Source organism: Chinchilla lanigera, unplaced genomic scaffold, assembly GCF_000276665.1.
Source record: "Chinchilla lanigera isolate Chin_1 unplaced genomic scaffold, ChiLan1.0 scaffold00094, whole genome shotgun sequence".
Lineage (NCBI taxonomy): Eukaryota > Metazoa > Chordata > Mammalia > Rodentia > Chinchillidae > Chinchilla > Chinchilla lanigera.
This window is the reverse complement of record NW_004955495.1, coordinates 2,441,095-2,464,801: the sequence shown is the minus strand read 5'-3', so window position 1 is coordinate 2,464,801 and position 23,707 is coordinate 2,441,095. Positions and strand designations below refer to the sequence as shown.

The window sequence follows — 23,707 nt, the reverse complement described above, 5'->3', positions numbered from 1 at the left end:
AGCAACAGTGAGGTCCCGAGCTCCTCCAATGATCAGGATGGCCAAGTTCCCATCAGGAAAGCCAACGCAGCAAGCATCTCCAGGAGACTGAGCTGTGCACCTTCTTCCCCTCCACAGCCAGGAAGTGCTGCTTAAAATGAGGACCAGAGCTCCCCCAAAGTGAGCCGAAGCCATTCTCAGCAACAAGGAGGTCCCAAGCTCCTCAGAGGATGAAAACAGCCAAGTTCATCAGGAAAGCCAGCACGACGAGCTCCTCCAACAGAGCCAACAGCTCCTTACAGCTTCTACCTGCTCCCAACAGGCTCTCTCAGCTCCCAACAGCCTCACTTCTTCCCCATGTCTGCCTCTTAAGCTGCTGGCAACAATCCTCAAGTGGATCCCCACACCCAGCACCACGCATACTCAGCTCAGCTGGGGGTTATAAGTGGACCGCCAGTTGTCAATCCACTACCAGGTTTATCCTTTCGAGGTTTATCAATGTAGTGTATTCCAGCATTTCTTTCCTTCTCTAAGGATAAATAATGTTTTATTGACATTCAGTTGGCATAGTCATTGCCTGATGGCCACTTGGGTTGCTTCCACTTTTTGTCTGCTGTGAATAATGCTCCTATGAACACAAATGTACAAATATCTCTTTAAGTCCTTGCCTTAAATTACCAGCATACCTGTTGTTTTCATGAGGTTTTTTTGATGCGGTCCACATGGAAAAGCTTAGCTGCCAGAGTGGCTATATTGTGAGGTGCTGTAAACCTTTAAGATGCGGGAACCACATACAGCGGTCCACACCTAAAATCCCAGCTCCTCAGGAGGCTGAGGCAGGAGTTTGAGCCCAGCCTGGGCAACTTAGCAGAATGCTCTCTCAAAAAAGAAAGGCTGAGGATGTAGCTTAGTGTAAAGGCCCTGGATTTAATCCACAGCACCTCAAAAACAAACAAACAAACAAACAAATAATGAAAAGGCAGAGTCTAGTGAGAGGTCCCTAGGTCATTGGGAGTAGGGGATTTTGGCACCTGGGTCTCTCTGCTTCCTGGCTTGAGCTGACTTTTTTTATTCCTCCATGAGCTCCTGTCATTGTGTTCCCCTCACCAGAAACCCAAACTAATGGGACCACCAAATAGAGCTCACGTTAGTTTCTAAGCAGCCAGGTTTCCCTTAAGAGTGATTCAGGCTGACTAATGCAGGGCCAGGCATGGTGCTTGGCGGTGGGGCATGAAGCCCTGGGTTCTATCCCAGCAACAGGAAAAATAAACAAACAACCAAGAATCCACTAGTACACCCTGTAACTCTGTAATTCTATAAGGAATTACCATGCTTTTCCACGCTGCAGTATTTTCCTACCACCAGTGCCCAATAGTTCTAATGGGTGTTTTCATTCTCTTTTTTTTTTTTTCTTCTTTGAGACAGACTCTCACTATGTACTTTAGGCTGGCTTCAAATTCAAGGTGATCCTCCTGCCTCAGCTTCCTAAGTGCCAGGATTGCAGGTGTACACCATCACACTTGGCTTTCACTTTCTTGATAGTGTCTTTTGTTTATTTGCTTGGTTGGTGGCTTCTGGAATTTTTGTTAGTTGGTTGGTGGCTTCTGGAATTTTTTTCAAACAGGGTCTCATTGTGTAGTTCAGGCTAGCCTTGAACTATGTACCCCAGGCTGGACTGGATCTTGCAGCATTCCTCCTGCCTTAGCCTCTTGAGTGCTGGATTTTTTCATTTGTTTTCTTTTTTTTGTACTGAGAATCAAACTCAGGACCCTGCATTTTCCAGGCAGGCCCCTGTGCTGCTGAGCTATATCCCCGGCCCGAGTGTCAGAGTTGTTGATCTCTTTATGGTGGAGGGGATAAAAGCTAGGATATTGTGGACACTAGACAAGTGCTCTACTACTGAATTATATGCCAAGACCTGAATGTGGGTTTTGATATTAGGTGAGTTTTACCTCTTATGTCTAGGTCATTGGTCTATTTTGGTAAATTACTGCACGTGGGGTGATGTACAGGCCCGACTTCGTTCTTTTACACGTGGCTATGCGTTCTCCCAGCACCAAGCAGGGAGGGCAGAGCTTATCGAGAGGGAAGTCCTCCTTCCCGAGTCATGTGAGGCAGGATGAGGAGTAAGACAGGAAGAGACAGGGACTGAAGGGAGAGCAGCCAGCACTGCACAAGGGAATGGGATTTGGGTCACTAATTCTAAGGACAGATGCCTCCATGGTCCTTTAAAAGGATGCAGAGGGGAAGCTGGGAACCCCTCAAACTCCTGCCTCAGGTGGGAAGAATGCCTCTAAATTCTTATTTCTGGCCACTAGCCTGGGCCATTTGGATGTGTTCGTCTATTTTTAATACCCAGGCAGCAACCCATTAAAGAACTCGATTACAAACACACATACTGTGAATCACCTGTGGGGAAATGGACGTACCTTGAGACCATAATGCTAAGTGAAAGAAAGCAGACCCAGAAGGTTGAGTGTCACACGGTTTTCTCTTACATAAGAAACCCAAGGAATAAGTCACTTCAAGAGCAAAATAAAAGACAGATGATAGGAAGCAGGAGGGTGGACTTAGAAATGGATGAGCCTTGAGGCCATACTCTTAAGTGAAATAAGTCAGACACATATGTGTAAATACCACCTTGTTTCTTGTGTGAGAAACCGAAAGTGCAAATAAGGACCGAAATGTACGATACTGTGAAACAGGAAGAAAATATTCAAATGAGAAAGAGAAATAGGGAGAAGGGAGAGGGGAGGAGGGAAGGAGGAAAGGAGGGGAGGAGAGAAGGAAGGGAGGAAAGGAGGAAGGAAGGAAGGTAGGGAGGAAGGAAGGGAAAGGGGGAGGAAGGGAGGGAAGGAGGGAGGAGAAAAAAACGAGAATAGGAAAACATGGAAACAAAGTTTTTGTAAATCAGGAGGGGAAGAGAGATTTAAGGGAAGGTAGGAGAATGGAAAAAAAAGAAAAAAGAAACAAGTTATATCATGTACAGATACAAATTCCCTGTGATGAATGTGATCATTATTTATACCTAAAATGTACCAATGAACTTAATTAATAAAATAAATAAACAAATAAAAGTGACCAAGGGGATCTGGGGTTTAATTCAGTAGTACAGCGCTTGCCTAGCACACACGGAGCCCTGGTGGGAAGGGAGCGGTCTGCAGACAGGCAAAATCTGATCTAAAATAAATTCCCTTCCAGTGTGAAATACAAACCTCACAGTTTTATCTCATGCCTTGAAGTTAATTTCAGAAGCGCCTCTGCCCGCGCACCGAACTGATCCCCAGCCTTTGTTGTTAAGTCGCTAAATTGCCCAGGTTGGGCTCCAACTTGCAATCCTCCTGCCTCAGCCTCCCGGAGTGCTGGGATGACAGATGTGTGTTACCATGCTGGGCTACGATGAAGTCACTTTTAAGCGTCTTTGTTAAGGGTCACGATTTGATGAGTGGCTTTACAGCCTTAGGCGAAGTGGCTGACCATTTAGGGACATCTGAGCCTTCTGTTTCTCTTTGTCTTCACTTGGGGACCTTCTGGCTCTGCACTTGTTCCTCCCTGGGTCGCTTATGAAGGGCCTCGGAAACTCAGTCTGGAATTACCTGCGCACACCCGCCTCCCCTCCACTACGTTCTGCAGGCGGACACCAGTGTCCAGCCTGAGGGTCTGGAAAAAACCGGCTTAAAGGTACACCTCGCAACCGGAACCAAGGTGAGGAACACTGGTAGAAGCCGGATGGATTCAGCTACCGGACCTCCAAGCGGCTGTCACTCAAGGCGGAAGGGGTGGAGCCGCACTAGTAGTCCAATAGGAGGGCGTGGCAGGGCTGGTGGGTGGGGTCACGCTGCCCTAAGGCACGTGGACCTTGCGCTTCAAGGTGTTGCTCCGGGCGCTTGGCTCGCTGCTTGTCTGCACCTCACCTCGGGTGGCTCTGCGAGGGAACGCCGTGACACTTGGAACCCGGGGAATGGTGAGCGCGGGGCCTGGTTGGAGCCGGCCGGAAGTGGCTCTGACGGAATCACATCGGCTCCGGAGTGGGGCGCCGCTCCATCCTCGGTCCCCTCCGCCGCGGGCGGCGCTGGGCCGACAGCGGGGACGGCGGGAGGGACACGGGGCGGACTCGGGCCCCTGGGTCCCCGCTCCCCTTTCTCCCCAGGGGGCACCCGATCGCCCCGAGTTTCCCAGATATGCGAAAAGCGGGTCTTATGTGCCGCCGCCTCGCTCTGAGGGGTAGCAACGCATCCCCCACTTCCGGTTCCCACCCCCAGTTCCACGCGCCAGCAGCAGCGTCCGTCCTGTTCCCTGAACTGTATCGGTCGTTGGTTCGGTCGAAGCTGCAGCCCCAAGCCCTGCGGACCAAACCGAGTGGAGATGCACAAGCGGAAGTTCTGTGTCACCAAGCCCAAACTACCCTGTGTGTTTTTCTTGCCAAAAAGTCAGAACAGAGCCCAAGCTTGGTGGCGCACCTCTGTAATGTAATCCCAGCACTCGGGAGGCTGAGGCAGGAGGATCGCTGCAAGTTCGAGACCAGTCTGGGCTACATAGTGAGACCCTGTTTCAGGAAATAAACTTTGTTTCTGTTCTGTTGTGCTGATAAACGCAAACTCCTCAGCTCCAGCTAATGGGACCACTTAGTCTGATTTATAGAATGAAGCGCTGTCTGATTCTAGAATATAAACAAAAGTCAATAGTAGCTCTTTTAAATTTGTTGTAACAATGTCATTTCGTAACCCTCTATACTGCGTTTCAAACAACTTGTACTATTTTAATTACCATTTTTTCCACAGGTCTATGGATAGAGTAGCTTTTGGACTTTGAAAAGATTTATTTTTGTTTGAGAATATTTTACATAAAATGCAAGCAGACAGCCATCAGGCACTACAGCAGGTGCTGTAAAATCCTCATGCCTACCTGGGTATGATGGCACACACTTGTCATCCCGGTTCTCTAGGAGGCTGAGGCAGGAGGACTGGAAGTTTGAGCCCAACCTGGACAATTTAGTGACTTAGCAAGACCCTGCCTCAAAACTTTTAAAAAGCGCTAGGGATGGAGCTCAGTGTGAAGGCCCTGGGTTCAATCCCCAGTGCAGTACTGCAAACAAAGCAAAACCTTGTGCCTTTCCTGCCGGTATGTTTCTTGGGCAGACATCCTGAAAAAGCCCTTTGGGGTATGGCTGCCCTTTGCAAACCTAACTGGGTGATCTGCCCTTTCTGCACAGTTCCAGCCTGTCATGGCCTTTTGGCTTTGTCACATTGAAAATATTTGTTCAGTTATTGGGTCTCATTTTCTCAGTCAATGTAAAACGTATGCAACTAATAAAGCTTGGAACTGGGCATGGTGGCACATGCCTGTAATTCCAGCACTCAGGAGGCTGAGGCAGGAGGGTTGCTGTGAGCTCAAGGCCAGCCTGGCCTACATAGTTCAAGACCAGTCTGGACTGCTCAGCAAGACCCTATCTCAAAAAACTAAAAATAAAAAATTTAAAGGTAGTTAATAAAACTTGAAAGACAAAAAAAAAAAATTTTTTTTTTTTTTCTTTTTGAGAAAGGATTTCATTATGCAATTCAGGCTAGCCTGGAACTCACTGTGTAGCCCAGGCTGGCCTCGAATTCAGTGACCTGCCTTAGCTTCCCAAATGCTGGGATTGCAGGCATGCACACCAGTCCAGCCAGTATAATGTATTTTTTTTTTTTTTGGCCTGGTACCAGGAATCAAACTCAGGACCTCGGGCTTGGCAGGCAAGGCACTGCACTGCTGAGCTGTATCCCCAGCCCAGTATAGTATATTTCTAAAGAAGCAACAAAGACATGGATTGGGGGAGGTGCAGAATTCCAGTATTATTCCATTGTATCTGTTCAAAACTTTGTTTCCCCTTCTTCTTCCCCCAAGCATATGCAATAATTTTCTCAGGCCTGTTTTGATGATTTCCAACGGAATTTGAATACTTTAGGCCGTCTAAGGCCTTAAGTATTTAAATACGACTGTGTACCGAACAATTTCTTGCCATGGAAATAAGAATTGACTGACAACCTCATTTCTTATTTCATTTGTTGTGTGTGGCTAGGGAGAGAACCCAGGGCCTGCTACCTGCTAGGCAAGTGCTCTACCACTACTTCACTTTCAAAAAGGAACAGGTGTTTGTGAGTTATCTTGTTAAAGCAGTAAATAGCCCTTAGAGTTTTCCTTCCTTATTTATACACAAACAGGGGGCTGAGTGAGTCTGTTGGGTTCTTCAAACATTTGGTTTGTTTCATTGAAGGTATAAGTGGTGTCCAGAGCCACGTTACTGGGTAGCATAGACCCAAGGCCAGTGACCTTAAGCCTGTAAATGGAAGTAACAGAAGGCCCAGTTCTTCCTGGGCATTGTCCCCCTAGAGGTACTGCCTGCTCACACCCAGCTGGGAAGGAGCCCTTGGCACTGGGAGAAGCTGCAGAGCACTGGGAAAGCTACATGCACACACACTTCGGGGGCGCTGAGGAGTGATGCTTTTCCTGAGACTGACGTTGTGGTTTCCTTGACCTTGCTTGTAGACATTAGTTTTGAGGGTTTCTTGGTTGGTCTTGCTGGTACGAGGGAGACAAGCGAGGGGAGAGTTGTTGTGTAGGACAACTTTCGCTATTACTGACGGAATCAACTGCTATCTGTTGGCTCAGTGAGGGCCGGGGATATAGCTCAGCAGCACAGCGCCTGCCTGCCTGGTCCTGAGTTCGATTTCCAGTACAAAAAAAAAAAAAAAACATGTTGTGTTGGCTCAATGAAATCCTTTTCTTTAACAAGGAACCTATCCAGTGACACCTGCTTTTGCCTCCTTTTGAGGATTTCACAGATTTTTTTTTCTTTCTTTTTTTTTTTTTTTTTTTTTTTTTTCTTGGCACCAGGAATTGAACTCATAACCTCAGGCTTGCCAGGCAGGCACAGCTCTGATGAGCTATATCCCCCACCCTTGAGGATTTCACAGAAATGTGACATTGTATTGTTAAGTAAATTTATTACTTGCACTGCTACAGCCTTATTTGAGCGGTGCTTTTTGACAAAATTTTGCAGCTTCCCACATTTTACATATGACCCTAATCTCATTTGAAGTGAAGGGTTCTCCTGCCTTTTTCTCCTCTGCAGATGATATCTCTTCCATAACCTCTTGCTGTTAGGAGGTGATCACCCGCAACCCCTCAGTGAAAGAGAAGACCCATTGGCTCAGCTATGAGCATGTGACATTTGGCATCACATACCCATATTACAAGACGTCACTCATTTATCAAGTTAAAATTTATTAGCTGGGTATGGTGGTGCACGCCTGTAATCCCAGCACTTGGGACGCTGAGGCAGGAGGATTGCTGCAAGTTCAAGGCCAGCTTGAACTACACAGTGAGACCCTGTCTCAAAGAAACCAAAAAAAAAAAAGTTTTTATTAGGAGTGTTTGCTGTTTTGCAGAGCAAATTACTCACAACCCAAGGTTTTCCTGGGTATGTGGTATCTCTTTGATGGCTGTCTGTTCAGATCCTTGGCCCACTTTTAATTGGGTTGTCTTTTTTTCCCCTCAGTACTAGGAATTGAACCAAGAGCCTTTTTACTGAGCTATAGTCCCAACCCCTTTTATTTTTGAGATAGAGTCTTGCTGACTTGTCCAGTTTGGGCCCAGCTGTGACTCTTCTAATGCCTCAGCCTCCCAGAGTGCTGGCCTTCCAAATGTGTGCCACCATTCCCAGCTGGTTGTCTTTTTGTAGTTGACTTTTAAGAGTTCTTTGGTTATTTTAGATCCCAGCCCTTTATCAAATAAGAATTTTATAAATAATTTCTCCCAGTGTGTGGCGTATGTTTTTATTTTCTTAACATTGTCTTTTGTAGAGCAGATATTTTTCATCTTAATGAAATCAAATTTACCACTTTTTTCTTTCATGGATCTTGCCTTTGGTATTATATCTAAAAAACTGTATCACCGAATTTAAAGTTGTGTAGGTTTTCCCTTGTGTTATTTGCTATAAGCTTTGATAGTTTTACTTTTAGATGTACCATCCATCTTGTTAGTTTTTGTGGAAGGTGAAAGCCCTGTGTAGATTTGTTTTCTCTTTTGTTCTTGTTTGACTTTGTTGTTATTCAGTGTGGATGTCTTCAGGAAAACATGGCTAGCTGGGCCTCTTTGTGTGTCGGGGGGAGGGGTCTTTTTGAGACAGGGTCTCGCTGTGCAGTTCAGGCTGTCCTTGAGCTCATTTTGTATCCCAGGCTGGTCTCGAGCTCACAGCAATCCTCCTGCCTCAGCCTCCCGAGTGTTGGGATTACAGGTGTGTGCCACCACGCCCGACTGGGGCCCCTTTTGTGTAATGATGGGAATAGAAAGAAAAATGTGTAGTTTTTCAGTGTTTATTGTTGGTGATTACAACCTAATCCTGGTTTGACCCTGTGGCTCACAGGGTGCTGAGTAATTTGGGTAATAAGAAGTGAGATGAGAGTTCTTTTCACAAGGAATCAGTGGCCTTAAAATTTGTTTAACTGCATAGCATTTCTCTCATTTCTCCAAGTGGAACTGGACTCTACCATTTGACAGTCAAAAAACCTGTAGCAACCACAGTAAAAATGTGGAGATGAGCCCACGTGCTCGTGTGTTATGGAGCTTACAAGGAAGAGAGTGTGGAGAAGGGGTCAGGGTTCTGGTGACCGAATCACATGGTAGCTATTGAAGGCCACAGAATTGTGTATAACCTTGTGAACTGCGTATAGATTCCTAGGCCCGTCCCCCTTGTCCTCTTGCATACAAATTTGGGCTATTTCAGGACTCAGTGGCCCTAGAGGACGTGTCTGTGGACTTCACCCTGGAGGAGTGGACTTTGCTGGACCCTGCCCAGAAGACGCTCTACAGAGAGGTGATGCTGGACACCCTCCGGAACCTGGCCTCTGTAGGTAAGGGTGACATCGTGCTTTCAGGAAGAGCAGTGTTTCTTACCCAGCAGGGGGTGCTATTTCAGTTTCTGGCTATGGAAAGATGATATGTTTATGAGATAAACCACATATGGTCACAGCTCATTGTAGGGTTTGTCAAAAGTACACTAAGGCACAGTGTAACTTAAAATTATTTGACTAAGCAGCAGTTTCTGAGTTGGAAAGGACCAGTCTGGAGATAGTTCCAGCTCTGCCAAGGAAACAAAGGGAAGGTTTTATACAGAAAACATGGAAGAAAAGAAATATTTGACTGATTGATATTCTACTATAGGCTTGTTTACTTCACCCAGCTAAAAATATCCCCAGTAATATGTTAGTTGGTGTCTTTCATTTTATTTTTTTATTTTGTTGATGGTGCTGCAAATTGAACCAAGGGCCTGGCACATACTAGGCAAACACTGCCACTAAGCCATGCCCCCAGCCCAATTGATGTTTATTTTGTGGGGTATTTTTGTGGGGTGTGGTACTAGGAATTGACTGAACCTAGAGCAGTGGTAGCAAACCACAGCGGACTGTATCACTGAAAGCTCTAAAAGTTTCGCCATCACTGAACTAGAACATCCCACTAAGCTGCATCTTAAGCTTTATTTTATTTTATTTTGTTTTATTTTATTTTGAGACAGGCTCTCACTAAGTTGTTCAGGCTGGCATCAAATTTGTGATCCCCCTGCCTCAGCCTCCCAGGTAGCTGGGATTATAGGTGTGTGCCACCGTGCCTGTCTACCAGTTAGTGTCTTCTAACAGGGAGCTTCCATTTCACTTTTCTGGAATATAGACATTTATAAGAAATAATTGAAATTAGCGGTGTGCAGTGGTACTCCGCTGTAATCCCAGCACTTTTGGAGGCTGGGACAGGAGAACTGTAAATTTGAGCCCAGTCTGGACAACTTAGCAGCTTAATGGGACCCTGTCTCAAAACGAAAAAACTGCAAAGAGGTGTACCTCAGCACAAAGGCCTTTGGTGAAGTCGTCGGTACCACAAAAGAAGGAGAAAGAAAACAAGGGAAAATACTAAGTTTCGCTTCTGTTTGCAAGTTAAGCAAGGTGCAGGTCGATAGTGAGACCTAACTTGCTTTGTCTCCTTGGAGATGCTTCTGGGCTGGTCTCTGTTCTGATTTACTTAACAATTTAGACTACTAATTTTTCTATAATTTGATAAAGATTATTCTTGTTCTATATTTCAGGAGAAAAATGGGAAGATCAGAACATTAAAAATCGGCTCAGAGACCAGGGGAACTGTGTAAGGTGAGCACGGGAGAAATTGGTATCCCGAGAGGCAGTCTCGGAATGTCACGGAGCTGTAAAAGGCTACAAACAAAAAAAGCGCAGCTTAAGTTTATGTACGTATGTATTCGTGCTGGGGTTAAACCTCGCAGACCTCTACCAGTGAACTACATCCCCAGGCCAGTTTGGTGTTTTTTTTTTTTTTTTTTTTTTGGTTTTTCTCCGGTACCGGGAACCGAACTCACGACCTTGCGCTTGCCAGGCAGGCGCTTTTGCCGCTGAGCTAAATCCCCAGCCCCTGCCAGTTTTTTTTTTTTTTTATTTTAGCCCAGGGTTATACTAAGTTGCTCAGCCTGGCCTAGAATTTGTGATCTTCCTGCCTGAGGTTCCCAAATTGCAGGGATTACAGATGTATAGGACCACATCCAGCTTTAAATTTATTTGAACAGAATTTTCACTGAAAATATTTACTTGAATGTGACATGATATTCAGTATTTTCAAAATAAGTTCATTTGGAAACTGTTCAGAAACTATCAAAAACCAGGTTAAATAACCCTAAGTTATTGCAGGCTGATCAGGCCTGCAATCTCCCAAGCAAGTGGACGGCGAAGGCTTAAATAAATGAGACAATGGAAATGATTTTAGGGATTCCGGAGGGACTAACTCTCTTACAGCTTCAATATTCTCCGAGTTTAGCCAAAGACTTCTCTGGGCAGCCCATATTTATCTGGTTTTCAAACAAAGGAGGAGGATACTCCAGAAAATGCAGTAATCTCGCAGGACCTTGGGAGAATTATGTCAGTCAGGAGAACTACCTTATCTTTAGGTTGGTATTTATTGTAGGAGTGTGGAGACTGCACACTCTCCTCGTAGTTAATTGGGGTTGGAGCCAAACGTCCTCAGCTGCCGCCTTAGCTTGTCAGACAAAGTGCCTAAGCTTCAGACAGCTCACAAGTAAACGTGGAAAGCCAGTTGCCAGAGCCACTTTGTAGTGGTCCCCAACAAGAAACCACAAATATGCGTATCATTGTTTTTGATAATAGCTATGAAACCTTTTTTTTTTTTTTTTAATACGGGGATTGAACCCATAGCCTCACCCACACTAGTCCAGGCTCATCCTGCCTCTCAGCCTTCAGAGTACAGGGATCACAGGCATCCTCCACCCTCAGCATTTATTTTTATTTTGAGACAGGGTCTCACTGAAATTACACAGGCTAGCCTTGAACTTGCAATTCTCCTGCCTCAGCCTTCTGAGTAGCTAGAATTATAGATTTGGGCCATTGCGTCTGGCTATGGTCAGGCCTTGCAGAACATTCAGGGTATTCACTTCCAAACATTCAGACAGAGCAGAAAATTTATATATTCCCTAAAAATATAGGACTAGTACCTCCTAGTAAAAAGATGAAATCATTAATAAGCCATTAGTAATATCCTTCTCATTTTTTTCCAGCACTTATATGGTAGAAAAAGACTGTGGAAATAAAGAAAGTAATCCAAGTAGAGAAACATTTAGCCAGATTCCAAATGTTAATCTGAAGAAAACTACCAGAAGAAAACCATACGGATGTTGTGTGTGTGGAATAGTCTTCACGCGCCGTTCAACCTTTATGAGGCACATCAGACCTCACGAGCCCTGTGACTATTGGAAATCATGTACATGTAAGGGTCAAGGCAAAGCCTCCAGTTTTCTCCAGTCCTCTCTTAGACATAAGAGGACTTGCCCTGCTGAGAAGCACTGTGAATGGAGACAATGTGGGAAAACCTTCATATCACATAAATTATCTCAGATCCATGAAACCACTCACAGTGGAGAAAAAGGCTGCGAATGTGAAAACGGTGGTAAAGCTTTCCACCAGCCCAAATCTCTTCAAATACAGGGAGGAAGTCATTCTGGAAAGAAAACTTACACATGCAAAGGATGTGGAAAAGCCTTCATTTCTCTACAATGCTTCCAGAGACAGATGATAATACATAAAAGAGATATGCTTTATAGATACAAGGAATGTGGGAAAGCCTTCATTTCTCCCTGTACATTAAGAAGACATGAGGGCTGGGGATTTAGCTCAGCGGCACAGCCCCTGCCTGGCAAGCGCGAGGTCATGAGTTCGATTCCCGGTACCGGAAAAAAAACAAACAAAAAAAGAAGACATGAAGTAACATGCACTGGTGAGAGGCCTTTTGAATGTAAACAGTGCGATAAAACTTTTAAGTGTTCTAGTACCTTTCAAGTTCATAAAAAGACTCACACTGGAGAAAAGACCTATGGACATAAGCAGTGTGGAAAAGCCTTCAACTGTCACTCAACATTTCAACTACCCCTGAGAACATACACTGGAGAGAAGCCTTGTGGGTGTAAGGAGTGTGGGAAAGCCTTCATTTCTCCCAGTACATTAAGAAGACATGAGGTACCGCACACGCATGAGAGGCCGTTTGAATGTGAACAATGTGGTAAAGACTTTGAGTGTTGTACTGGTTTTCAAACTCATGAAAGCTCTCCCACTGGAGAGAAGCCCTACCAGTGTAAGGAATGTGGGAATGCATTCCGTTGTCCCAGTTCTTTTCAAATGCATGAAAAGATTCACTGGGGGGAGAAAAATACAGATGTAACATACGTGGGGAAAACTTTATTCATTTCCAGTCTTTGAAGACATGACTCACTCTCATGAGAAACACTGTAAATGTAAATAATGTCGGGCTGGGGATTTAGCTCAGCGGCAAAAGCGCCTGCCTGGCAAGCGCAAGGTCGTGAGTTCGGTTCCTGGTACCGGAGAAAAACCAAAAAAAAAATAATAATAATAATGTCAAATAACCATGCATCACAAGTAATTTCTTTTTTTCTTTCTTTTTTTTCTGTGTTTTTCCTTGGTGCCTTTTAAATTCATAAAAGGAGTCAGTGGAGAGTAAATGTAAAAAGCAGTGTCAGGCCTTTTGTGGGCCCACTTCCCTTTGAAAACATGAAAGAACTCACAAAAGAGAGAATGTAAGAAATTCCAAAAGTATTCATTTTTGTACGGTGGTTTCAGTTCTGATAAAGCACAATGGAGATGCGCCTTAGAAACGTAAAGTGAGGGGCTGGGGATTTAGCTCAGCGGCAAAGCGCCTGCCTGGCAAGCGCAAGGTCGTGAGTTCGGTTCCTGGTACCGGAGGAAAACCAAAAAAAAAAAAAACGTAAAGTGAGAAAGCATTCATTCCTCCAAGTTGGTAACAAATACACGAGAAAACACTAGAAAAAAGCCCTGTAAATGTAAGCAGTGTGTAAAGCTTCAGGGATCTCTGAGTATTTCGTGTGCAGCTGAGAATATATGCTAGAGGGAAACCCTACAGGTATAAAGAATGTGGGAAACACTGCATTTGTCCAGGTCCTTTCAAAGGGGAGAGAGAACTCATCCTGGAGAACTTCATGAATGTGAAAGGTGAGAAAAATAGTTTTTTTCTATATTTACAGATATGCAAAAGATCACAATAGAGAGAAATCTTAATGAATGCAAAGGATATATAAGGGCCTTATTTTCTCTTGAAAGTGTTTAAAGAAGTGATTGTACACACTGGAGATGAACTTTACAAATGTAGGGAATGTGGAAAAGCATTTTTTGCAGTGAATTTCAAATATAAGGAAGAAAATACTGGAGGGAAACCCGATGAATATAGCCAGTAGTAAATTTCTCCAGTCCTGTACTCCATTCAAATTCAATGGGTGATGGCGCAGACCTGTGATCCCAGCTCTGGGAGGCTGAGGCAGGAGGATCGTTGCGAGTTCGAGGCCAGCCTGGGCTAAAAAGTGAGCTCAGGGTCAGCCTGAACTGCAGAGGGAGATCCTGTCTCAGAAAGACGAAAAAAAAAACAAATTCAGTGGGTGAAGGCATTACTTACATATGTGGGAAGGGCTTCTAGTTAGCTGCATCCTTATAAATGTGTGAAGTTAATGAATAGAAATTGTGTAAATGTGAAAAACACAAAATACTTTCAAAAAAGTGGGATATAGCTCAGTGGAACTGAACTAGCATGTGTGGGCCCCAAGATTCAGTTTTTGGTACTGTAAAGAACTCAAAAGACAGGTCCCTGGGCTGGGGATGTAGCTCAGAGGTCTAAGCACTTGCCTGGCAAGCCTGAGGTCATGAGTTCGATTCCCAGTACCGCAAAAAAAAAAAAAATAAAAAAGGTCCTTGCTGAAGAGAAATCATACAAATACAGGAAATATGATGCAAATTAATCCATGTATAATGCTCTAGAAACCTCACATGAAACGTGTTATAAAAATGAGATTGTCGGGGGGGGGGCGGGGATGTAGCTCAGCAGCATAAGTGCTTGCCTGGCAAGCCTGAGGTCATGAGTTCAATTCCCAGTATAAAAAAAAATGAGATTGTCTTTATTAGTGACTAGACGTGTTTCTACTCAATACTAGCCTTACAAAATGAGTTTGGATTATTGGGAAGCATTTGAGGTTTGCTATTACAAATGTGTCACTTAAGGGGTACTTTCTGAGGAATGAGCTCTTAGGCAGTTTAATCATCATGTGAACATTTTAAGACAGGGTCTTAAGTTGCCAGGGTTACTTTGAACGTGCGTGTGCCTCACGCTCCTGAGTAGCTGGGATTGCCAGCGGTGCTACCCTGCTCAGCTGCGTGTAGCCTCTGGATGCAGGCGAGAGACTCATTACAGCCGAGATGTACGAAATCACTGACTACGTGACAGCATAACATTTCATAGTAAACATCGTGTAATCCCAGCACTGGGCAAGTTGAGGCAGGAGGATTGCCAGGACTTTAAGGCCAGCCTAAAATACATATTGAGACCATGTCTCCAAAAGAAAATATCGTGGTATACTGAGATTTTCTAATTCTTCATGATTGAGTCTTCGTAGATAAAATTCCATTTTTCTTCCAAGTTACCCAATTTTTTGACACATAATGGTCGTGGCAGCTCACACTTTTTGTATTCTATGATACCAGTTGCACTGTCTCTTAAATTTCTGATTTTATTCATTCGAGTCTTCCCTATTTTTTTCCTTAGTCTGTCTAAAGGTACTTTATTTTTATCTTATGAAAAACCTAAGTGTTACTTTGGTTCACCTTTTCTATTGTTTTTCTAGGCCCTGCTTCATTTATTTCTGTGCACCTCCCTCTTAAATTCATTCTTTCTACAATGTTGGGCCTAGTTCACTCCTTTTTATAGTTTCTTTTTTTTTTTTTGGTACCAGGAATCAAACTCAGGACCTTGCGCTTGCCAGGCAGGTGCTTGTGCCACTGAGATATATCCCTGGTCCTGTAGTTTCTTAATATGCAATGCTGAGTTACTAGAGATTTTCTCCCTCCCTGCTCTCTTCATCCCTTTTTTTTTTTTTTTTGTCCTTTGCTTCCTTTCTTCCTTTCACGCCAGGGATCAAACCAAGGCTTTGGACATGCTGAGTACACTCTCTAACACGCAGCTACACCACAACCCATCTGTGGGTATGGAGGCGTTTACTGTGAACTTCCTCCTTAGAACTGCCTTTGCCACACCTCATGAGTTTTGGTAGTGTTTCCATTTTTTAAGTTATTTTTTGTTAAATTTACTTTGGTAATTAGTAAAACCAGAGCCATTACATGTATTCATTAGGTACTGTGTGTTCTCTTCACTATGACAAATGCATGAGATAAATCTGTAAAAAGATTTAAGCTGGCCATGGTGGCACACACAATCCCAGCACTCTGAGAGGCTGAGGCAGGAGGATTGCAAGTTCAAGCCCAGTCTGGGTAACTTAGTGAGACCCTGTCTCAAAAATTATTTAAAGGGCTAGCATGGAGCTCAGTGTAAAGATCCAGGATGCAGTCCCCAGGACAGCAAAGTAAGTAAGTAGGTTTGCAGTTTGGGGGCTTGCAGTTGTGAAAGTTCCAGTCTGCGACTGGCTGCATTGTTTTGGGCTGTACCAACGCAAGACATCAGAGCTGAGGTGTGTGATATGACAAAAACTTGCTTGACTCACGGTCAGGAAACGAGAGAGATGGGGGTCCCTCGCCCTCTTTACGGTGCACGCTGTCAGTGACCTGAAGCCCCCCCAGGCCGGATCACTAAAGGTTTGACCACTTCTCAGTAGTAACATGCCAGAGACCAAGCTTGTATCACACCGACCTCTGGGACGCTGAAGATCTAAGCAACTGCAGAGCACTTCCCGCTTTCTGATCGTCAGGCTTATTGGCACCTGATGGAGGTTTCCCATGCCAGACATTTCCGCCAGTGTCCAGTCCTGCGGGCCTTTGCTGACTGTGACAGCCCACCTGCCCCACCTTGCAGCATCACCTGTGCCTTGTGCACATACTCTGGGCTTTCTCAGCACAAACGTGGGATTTTCCGAGCCAGCACTCAGAGGCTGAGGCAGGAGGATTGCTGAGTTCAAGGCAGCCTGGACTACCTAGGGGGACCCTCTGTCTGAAACAAAAAATAAAAATCTAAACACAAATGTCCTATTTTTCTGCCAGTAGCCCTCGCTTTCCTCGGGGTCATAGGAAGCCCCAGAACTGTGCTTGGCATACACGCTGTCACTATGCAAACATCACAAACACGGATCTGGAAACCCCAACACAGACAGCTGACGCTTTCGATGTTTCTTGTGAAGGAAGACTGCCTGGCATCCAAGGGACTGAGAGTTCCTTGGCTTTGGAAGTTTAGTGGCTGCCCCAGGAGAGTCTGTTCCCCTTAAAAGAAACTGCTCGCTGCATGGAGTTAACTACAGGTGATGACACTCCCAGGAACTCGACAAATGAAACAACTGTTAACTGGGTGTGATGTGGCACACCTGTAGTCCCAGCACATGAGAGGCTGAGGCAGGAAAGTTACCCATGGTCATGGCCAGCTTGGGCTACATAGACCCTGTCTCAAAAAAAACACAACAATAAAAGTACAAAGGAATGAAAGGGAAGCAGCCAAAGTCACCCACATTTGGAGAAACACACCTCAGGCGTGAGGCCCACACTCAAAGAGCAGATGCACCCCAGTGGGGCTGACGCCCAGCTAGTGAGGTGGGAAAACCTGAGCAGCCGAGAACTTGCATCCGGGCCTCTGCAGGCTGCTGTGCCCACCACAGGCACCGCCTACCCCCAGTCGCATTCTCCCCAGGACCGAAGCACTCAACACAGGCAGTTTACAGGCCTCATCTGTGATCTGTCTTCCTTTTTGGTGCTGGGGATGAACCATGGGCCAGTGTGCTTGCTAAGCACTCTCCCACTGACCCTCCCACAGCAGTCCTCTATGGCCGCGCTTCTGGAAACAGGTGTGCGGTTTTCCTGAACACCACCCAGGTGTGCAATCGTCTAACACCATTGGGTTATTTAACCTTTCAAATCTGACACACCTACGGTTAGGCAAGTACCCATCCTTGTAGGGCTACATCCTCAGCCCTTCTTATTTCAGGCCTCGGCGCTAAACCCTGGCAGCCATGCTGGACACCCCTACCACCACACCCAGGTCTTTATATCTACCAATTTATTGTAAAGGTTGCAACCCAGGAATAGCAAAACAGAAGTGATGTACAGAGCGAGGAAACTGCCAGGGAGCGAGAGGTACAAGTCTTCTCAAACAGGCCTTTCCAGCCCTGAATGTGCTTGCCAACCCAGAAGCACCGTCAGTCAGCGTTTACTAGAGGAACAGGTATAATACAAGATACGCAGATAGATACAAAGTTACAAGGTTGGTTTACAATGGCCACGCCCAGTGGGACGTGGAAGAGTGCAGGGCATCTCTGCGCACTGGATCCCAAAGGATGCTGTCCGAGGCCTGCAGCGCCCTGCGGTGTCCTCGCTGCGCGAGTCCGTATCAGGAGGCGGGCGGGTCTGCAGTGGGAGGCTGGAGCCCGCCGAAGGCTGAAGCATCTCTGACGGAAGGTGAAGGGTCTGTCCGGGAAACCGGGTGATGACATCCAAAGTAAAGGCGAACACCAGCGCGCCTCCAAAGTAACAGAAGATCTGGCCATTTCCCCTCTACACCACGCAGGCAACAAGCCCCGCTGGGGCAGGTCTTCCAGCCGAGTGCGGAACTGCTGACCGGTCTCACTCAAACGGACACAACGAACCGTCACACACCCCTGGTGTCTCTGAGATTTTATGCAACTCAACATCCAGCTCTTCCCTTCCCAAGGGGAAGGGGACTACAGTACCAACTTTCCAATTATGTATTCATTCTTCTGGTCACTCTCCCCATGAAGAAACCACCTGACCCTAGCCCAAGCCCTCAGCATAAAGCGAGGCAGTCTTACAAGGGCTTGTTGTGAAGAACTCTCATGACTCAGGAAACAGAATAGCTACTACCGCAAATTCTCCACCGTGTAAAGGAGAGGAACTGGGAAATACACCGCACCAAACTCTGTGGCAGTTTAAATAGCGCATTAGGTTAGGTTCTTCAGTCCGCTCTGAGCACCACAGAGGGTTTTGACTTTTGCAGTGCTAGGGACTAAACCCAGGGCCTCAAGCACGCTAGGCAAGTGCTAACTATGGAGCTACACCCCCTTTTTTTTTCACACCACCTTTTTGTATTCCCCCCAGTACTAGAGATGGAACCCAAGGCCTTCTCCCTGAGCTACACCCCCAGCCCTTTGACTTTATATTTTTATTCTGAGACAGAGTCTAAGTCATTTAGTTACCCAATCTTGGCTCAAACTCATGATCCTCCTGCCTCAGCCTCCCATGACCCACAACACCCAGCTTAATTTCTTGGTTTTTATTCAAAAGTGTTGATAAATTGCCCAAGTGCACCTCAAGGACGTGGTGAGAATCTATAAAGTCAGTAAAAAGGAGAATCCATAGCATTTGAAACAAGACTACCATATTGCCCCTAGCTCAGCTCAGTGAGGTAGAGACTCTATGCAAACTGTTGTAGCCAAGGGCATGGGCTCCCTCTGCCTTCTCCTTCCACTGATTTCTCTCCGAGATGCAAACTTCTCTATTTTTCACCCATTCCCAGCTACTGGGGGCTGTACCTTCAACCTGGGAGACAATCAGATCCAGAGGTGGGAGCTCTTTTTCCCAACAAGCTGCATTTGATTCATGGAGGCTCATCAACTGCAGCATGCTTGAAATGCTAAAGTCAAAATCAGCTGGGTGTGGTGGTGCACACCTGTAATCCCAGCACTTGGGAGGCTGAGGCAGGAGGATCATTGTGAGACCAACCTGGGCTACAACGTGAGCTCAAGGCCAGCCTGAACTGTATAGCAAGACCCTGTCTCAAAAAGAAAAAAACAAAAAACAAAAAAAACACTACCAAAGCCAGGCATGGCAGTGTACCCCTGTAATCCCAGCACTTGAGAGGCTGAGACAGGAGGACTTCAGTGAGTTTGAAGCTAGTCTAGGCTACATAGTGACTTCAAGGCCAGCCTGAACTACATAACTGGACCCTGTCTCCAAAAACCAAATATAAAAAGTTTCATTGTTTGCCAGTAGTTCATGATTTTACCTTTTCAAAAGGAACTGGGAAGCCTGGCATCATGTCACAACCCTGTAATCCCAGCACCTGGGATGAGGCAAAAGGACCACCATGAGTTTGAGGCCAACTTGAGCTACATAGTGAGTTCAAGGCCAGCCTGGACTACACAGTGAGACCCTGTCTCAAATAAAAAATAAAGTAAAATAAACAGATCAAAGGGAACTGAGAAAATAAGTTTCATTTCATTTTTTATTCACAGGGTTTTTTACCAGAGCGAGCCCAGGCACTCCACACAAACTCTGACGGTCTAAAGCTTTCCCATATTCCTTACATTCATAGTGTTTCTCTCCAATGTGAAATTTTCTGTACTCGGAATAGTCAGTTTCCTCGGCTTCCTCAGATACCCTGCGTTTGTCAGATGAATCTCTACTGTGTTATGTGTGTCTTTCATGCTCAGAAGACAGATGGAGCTTTCCCATACTTTTTAGTCGTAGGAATCCTACACAACATGAGCGCTTTCATGCCTCAGAACTGCACTCGGAGAACCAAAGGCCTTCCTACAAAACTTGCACTTGTAAGGCCCATCTCCAGTGTGCCTTATCATGTGTCCTTGCAGGCCCGAGAGAGAAATGTAGGCTTTCCCACACTGCTTACACTCGTAGGGTTTCTCCCCCGTGTGAGTCCTTTCATGTTTTCGAACTGAAGTGGAACAGATGAAGGCTTTCCCACAGTGCTTACATGGATACGGCTTCTCTCCCGTGTGAGTTCTTTCATGTTTTTTCAGGGCACTGGGGGAGTTAAAGACTTTCCCACATTCCTTACATTTATGAGGACCACCTCCAGTGTGCCTCATCATATGTCCCTGAAGGCCTGAGAGGGAACTGAAGGCTTTCCCACACTCCTTACATGTGTAAGGTTTCTCTCCAGTGTGGGTTCTTTGGTGTCTTCGAACTGAACCTGCACAACTGAAGGCTTTCCCACACTGGTTACACTCAAAGGGTTTCTCTCCAGTGTGAATCCTCTCGTGGATTCTAAGTGAACTGGGGTACTGCAAGCCCTTCCCACACACAGAGCATTTATGCGGTCCCCCCCCAGCATGTGCGATCACATACCCGCCGAGGCTGGCGACAGGAATGAAGGCTTCCTCGTGTCCTCGGCACTCGTGGGACTTCTCTCCAGTGTGACTCCTAGCATCACGCTGGAAAGGGTAGTAACAGCTTAAAACCTTCTCACACCGCCTACACGTGTATGGTTTCCCTTCTGATTCCTGATGTTCACGTAATTTTTGTCCCGCGGGAGATGGGAGGGGGTCAGACGAGGATGAATGAGGTAAGACGACTACTCCACACACACAGCACTCTTGGGATTTCACTCCAGGAAGCGTTTTCTGGTTCGAGTTCTGATCTGGAATCTGGGGGAAAGTTTCTTCACACTGACCACCTTCATCACCCTCGCAAAGGCTCTCTACGGTGTGACTGCTGCAAGAAATGAAACACAGTATGGTCTGCTTACTAACAAATCCGACTTACTCATATTTTAGGCTAACTTATTTACTGCTACCCTGTTACCAGGGCAAGCACAGCGTTTTCACTTTTGTCCGAGTTGTTTCCACGTGCACAGTGAAAGGGCCTCAGTGCGTCTACTAAATAAAATACTGATATCCATACTTAGAATCTCTACTAAATGTTTCCTATCTTGCAAACACTGGACATCTATGTCACATTTAAATACATATTTTTGGTGCAAATTTTCTTGGTAAATTTAGAGGCTAGCTGATTTACTATTTTAAAAATTTCATGACATTCTAATATTCTTTTGCGAGACACTGCTTCCTCTTTTCACTGTAAATTACCTTAAATTTCTCCCCTGATTTCTGTACCAATCTTCAATGTTCTGGTTCCATTTTTCCCCTGGAAGGCAGAGCCAGAAAAATTACTGAGTTATTAGAATGAGGAGAGAACATATTAGATTCTATGTTCACAACAGACTGTTTATTTACCAAAGTACTGTACTCCTTTCCCACACTGAACAGCGCTTAGGGACTAGAAAGACATGTTCTCTAAGTAAAGAGACTGTCTTCTTACCTATAAAGGCCAAGTGCATAAAGATTTCCCCCACAACATCTCGGTAGAGTTCCCTCTGGGAATAATCCAGCAAGTTCCACTCGTCCAGAGTGAAGTTCACAACCACATCATCTAAGGTCACGGAGTCCTGAAACATCCCAGACATCTTTACAAAAGGTGATACACAGAATAGAGGATCTCTGTTCAATTTATAAAAAAAAAGCCCACATACAATTCTGTAAGGTCTAGATTTAGCCTATGGTAAATAATGTGGCTGTCAGATTCTAACCTCTGCCCACAATCACTTTCTCCGAAATGTCTCAGCACTACACACATGTGGAACTGATCTCCGTGGTTAAAAAAAAAAATGTGTGTGTGTGGTACTGGGGGTCAAACTCAGGGCCTTGTGCATGTTAGGCAGGCACTCTACCACTGAGCTACATCCCCAGCCCAGCATGTCTAATTATACTTAAAAATGATGCAGAACTAAGATACTTCCATGACAACACCTGAAGAAATTCAGGATCTCCAAACCAGCACTCCAAAGTGTTCTGAAGGACACTCTAGAAAGAGATAGAGCTAGGTGTGTTGGTGTACGCCTGTAATCCCAGCACTTGGGAGGCTGAGGCAGGAGGGGATCATTGCGAGTTCAAGACCAGCCTGGGTTACAAAGTGAGCTCAAGGCCAACCTGAACTGCACAGCAAGAACCTGTCTCAAAAATAAATAAATAAATAAAATAAAATAGAGATAAAGAGAACTACAATTTATGAACCCCTAACAGAATGAATCCACCGGGTAATTAAATGGGAGGTGGGCAATGGCAGGAAAAAGGTACATCAATACATATCAGTTATAATCAATGTAAATGGTCTCAATTCACCAATCAAAAGATATAGACTGGCAGAATGGATCAAGAAGCAAGATCCACTGCATAGTGACACCCTGTCTCAAAAAGACAAAAAAAGAAAAGAAAAGAAAAAGAAGCAAGATCCAACAGTATGCTGCATACAAAAAACATTTAATTGAAAAAAGAAATTCATAGACTGAAAGTCAAAGGATAAAAAACAATACTTCACCCAACAAGAACCCGGAAAAAAGGAGTAACTAGTCTATTTGCAGACAAAGTGGATTTCAAGCCAAAACTGCCTTAGACAAAGAGGATCACTACATCCTTACAAAGGGAACAATCCAAGAGGAAGAGATAATAATCAAATATATATGCACCAAGTCTCAGTGCACCCAACTATAGAAAACAAACATTAATGACATAAAAATCAAATAGGCACTAACACAATTGTAAAGAGGAACCTCAATATCCCACTGTCACAAACAGACAGATCAACCAGACAAAAAAATGAGAAAGAAATACCAGAACTGAACCAAACTTTGAACAAATGGACTTAGTAGGTGTCTACAGTGTTCTACTTCACAACATCAGAATACACATTCTTCTCAGCAACACGTGGGACGTTCTCCAAAACAGACCATATACTACCTCATAGAACATGCTTACATAAATGCAAAAGAACTGAAATTATCCCGTGCCTATTCTCAGACCATAGTGCAATGAAATTGGAACTTAATAGCAAAAGAAATCACAAAAACTTCGTAAACACATGGAAATTAAATAAAATGTTCCTGCACAACCAATGGGTCACAAATAAAGAAGTTAGATGGTTTCTACAATTAAACAATAATGCCAGTACAATATACTATAACTTATGGGACACAATGAAAGCAGTCCTATGAGGGAAATTTACAGTGCTCAATTCCCATACCAGAAAAACAGAATGAACTCAAATAAACAACCTAATGTTGAACCTCAAGCTTCTGGAAAAACAAAAGCAAGTCAAGCACAATACTCAGATGAGGGGGGAAATTATAAAGATCAGAGAACAAAGTAAAGCAATAGAGACTAAGAAAACAACACAAAGAATCAATGAATCAAAGTGTCTGTTCTTTGAAAGATTAAATAAAACTGACAAGCCATTAACCAAGTTCTCAAAAAAAGGAAAGACTCAAATTCATGAAATTAGGAATGAAAAGGGTGAAATCACAACAGATCCTGCAGAAACCCAGAAGATCATCAATACCTACTTCAAGTCGGGCGTGGTGGTGC

The 23,707-nt window shown here is 44.8% G+C and overlaps 2 protein-coding genes across 3 annotated transcripts in view; one reads left to right on the top strand and one right to left on the bottom strand.

Annotated features, from left to right (window-relative positions):
- The first annotated feature begins 3,785 nt into the window (after positions 1-3,785).
- On the top strand, positions 3,786-12,826 carry LOC102028871 (zinc finger protein 709-like). The gene is made up of 4 exons (XM_005405680.2): positions 3,786-3,943; positions 8,744-8,870; positions 10,094-10,154; positions 11,585-12,826. The coding sequence occupies exons 1-4, from the start codon at positions 3,941-3,943 to the stop codon at positions 12,777-12,779; spliced, it is 1,386 nt and encodes a 461-aa protein (XP_005405737.1). The 5' UTR covers positions 3,786-3,940; the 3' UTR covers positions 12,780-12,826.
- Positions 12,827-19,755: 6,929 nt separating this feature from the next.
- LOC102029410 (zinc finger protein 564-like) overlaps positions 19,756-23,707 on the bottom strand; it is a 7,889-nt gene continuing 3,937 nt past the window's right edge. The window contains exons 2-4 of one of the 2 annotated variants that reach the window (XM_005405682.2): positions 21,609-21,753; positions 21,377-21,434; positions 19,756-21,002 (exon numbers count right to left, since the gene is read on the bottom strand). In XM_005405682.2, coding sequence (XP_005405739.1) covers positions 20,024-21,002; positions 21,377-21,434; positions 21,609-21,753 — 1,182 coding nt within the window. In that variant the 3' untranslated portion in view covers positions 19,756-20,023. The remainder of the gene's footprint in view (positions 21,003-21,376; positions 21,435-21,608; positions 21,754-23,707) is intronic. The other variant, XM_013505120.1, reaches the window with a different exon arrangement.

What these genes read in the sequence shown, in the direction of transcription:
- LOC102028871 (XM_005405680.2), top strand. An exon ending in CCGGAACCTGGCCTCTGTAG is followed by an intron (nt 8,871 to 10,093) that starts GTAAGGGTGACA and finishes TCTATATTTCAG; the next exon opens with GAGAAAAATGGGAAGATCAG. An exon ending in GACCAGGGGAACTGTGTAAG is followed by an intron (nt 10,155 to 11,584) that starts GTGAGCACGGGA and finishes ATTTTTTTCCAG; the next exon opens with CACTTATATGGTAGAAAAAG.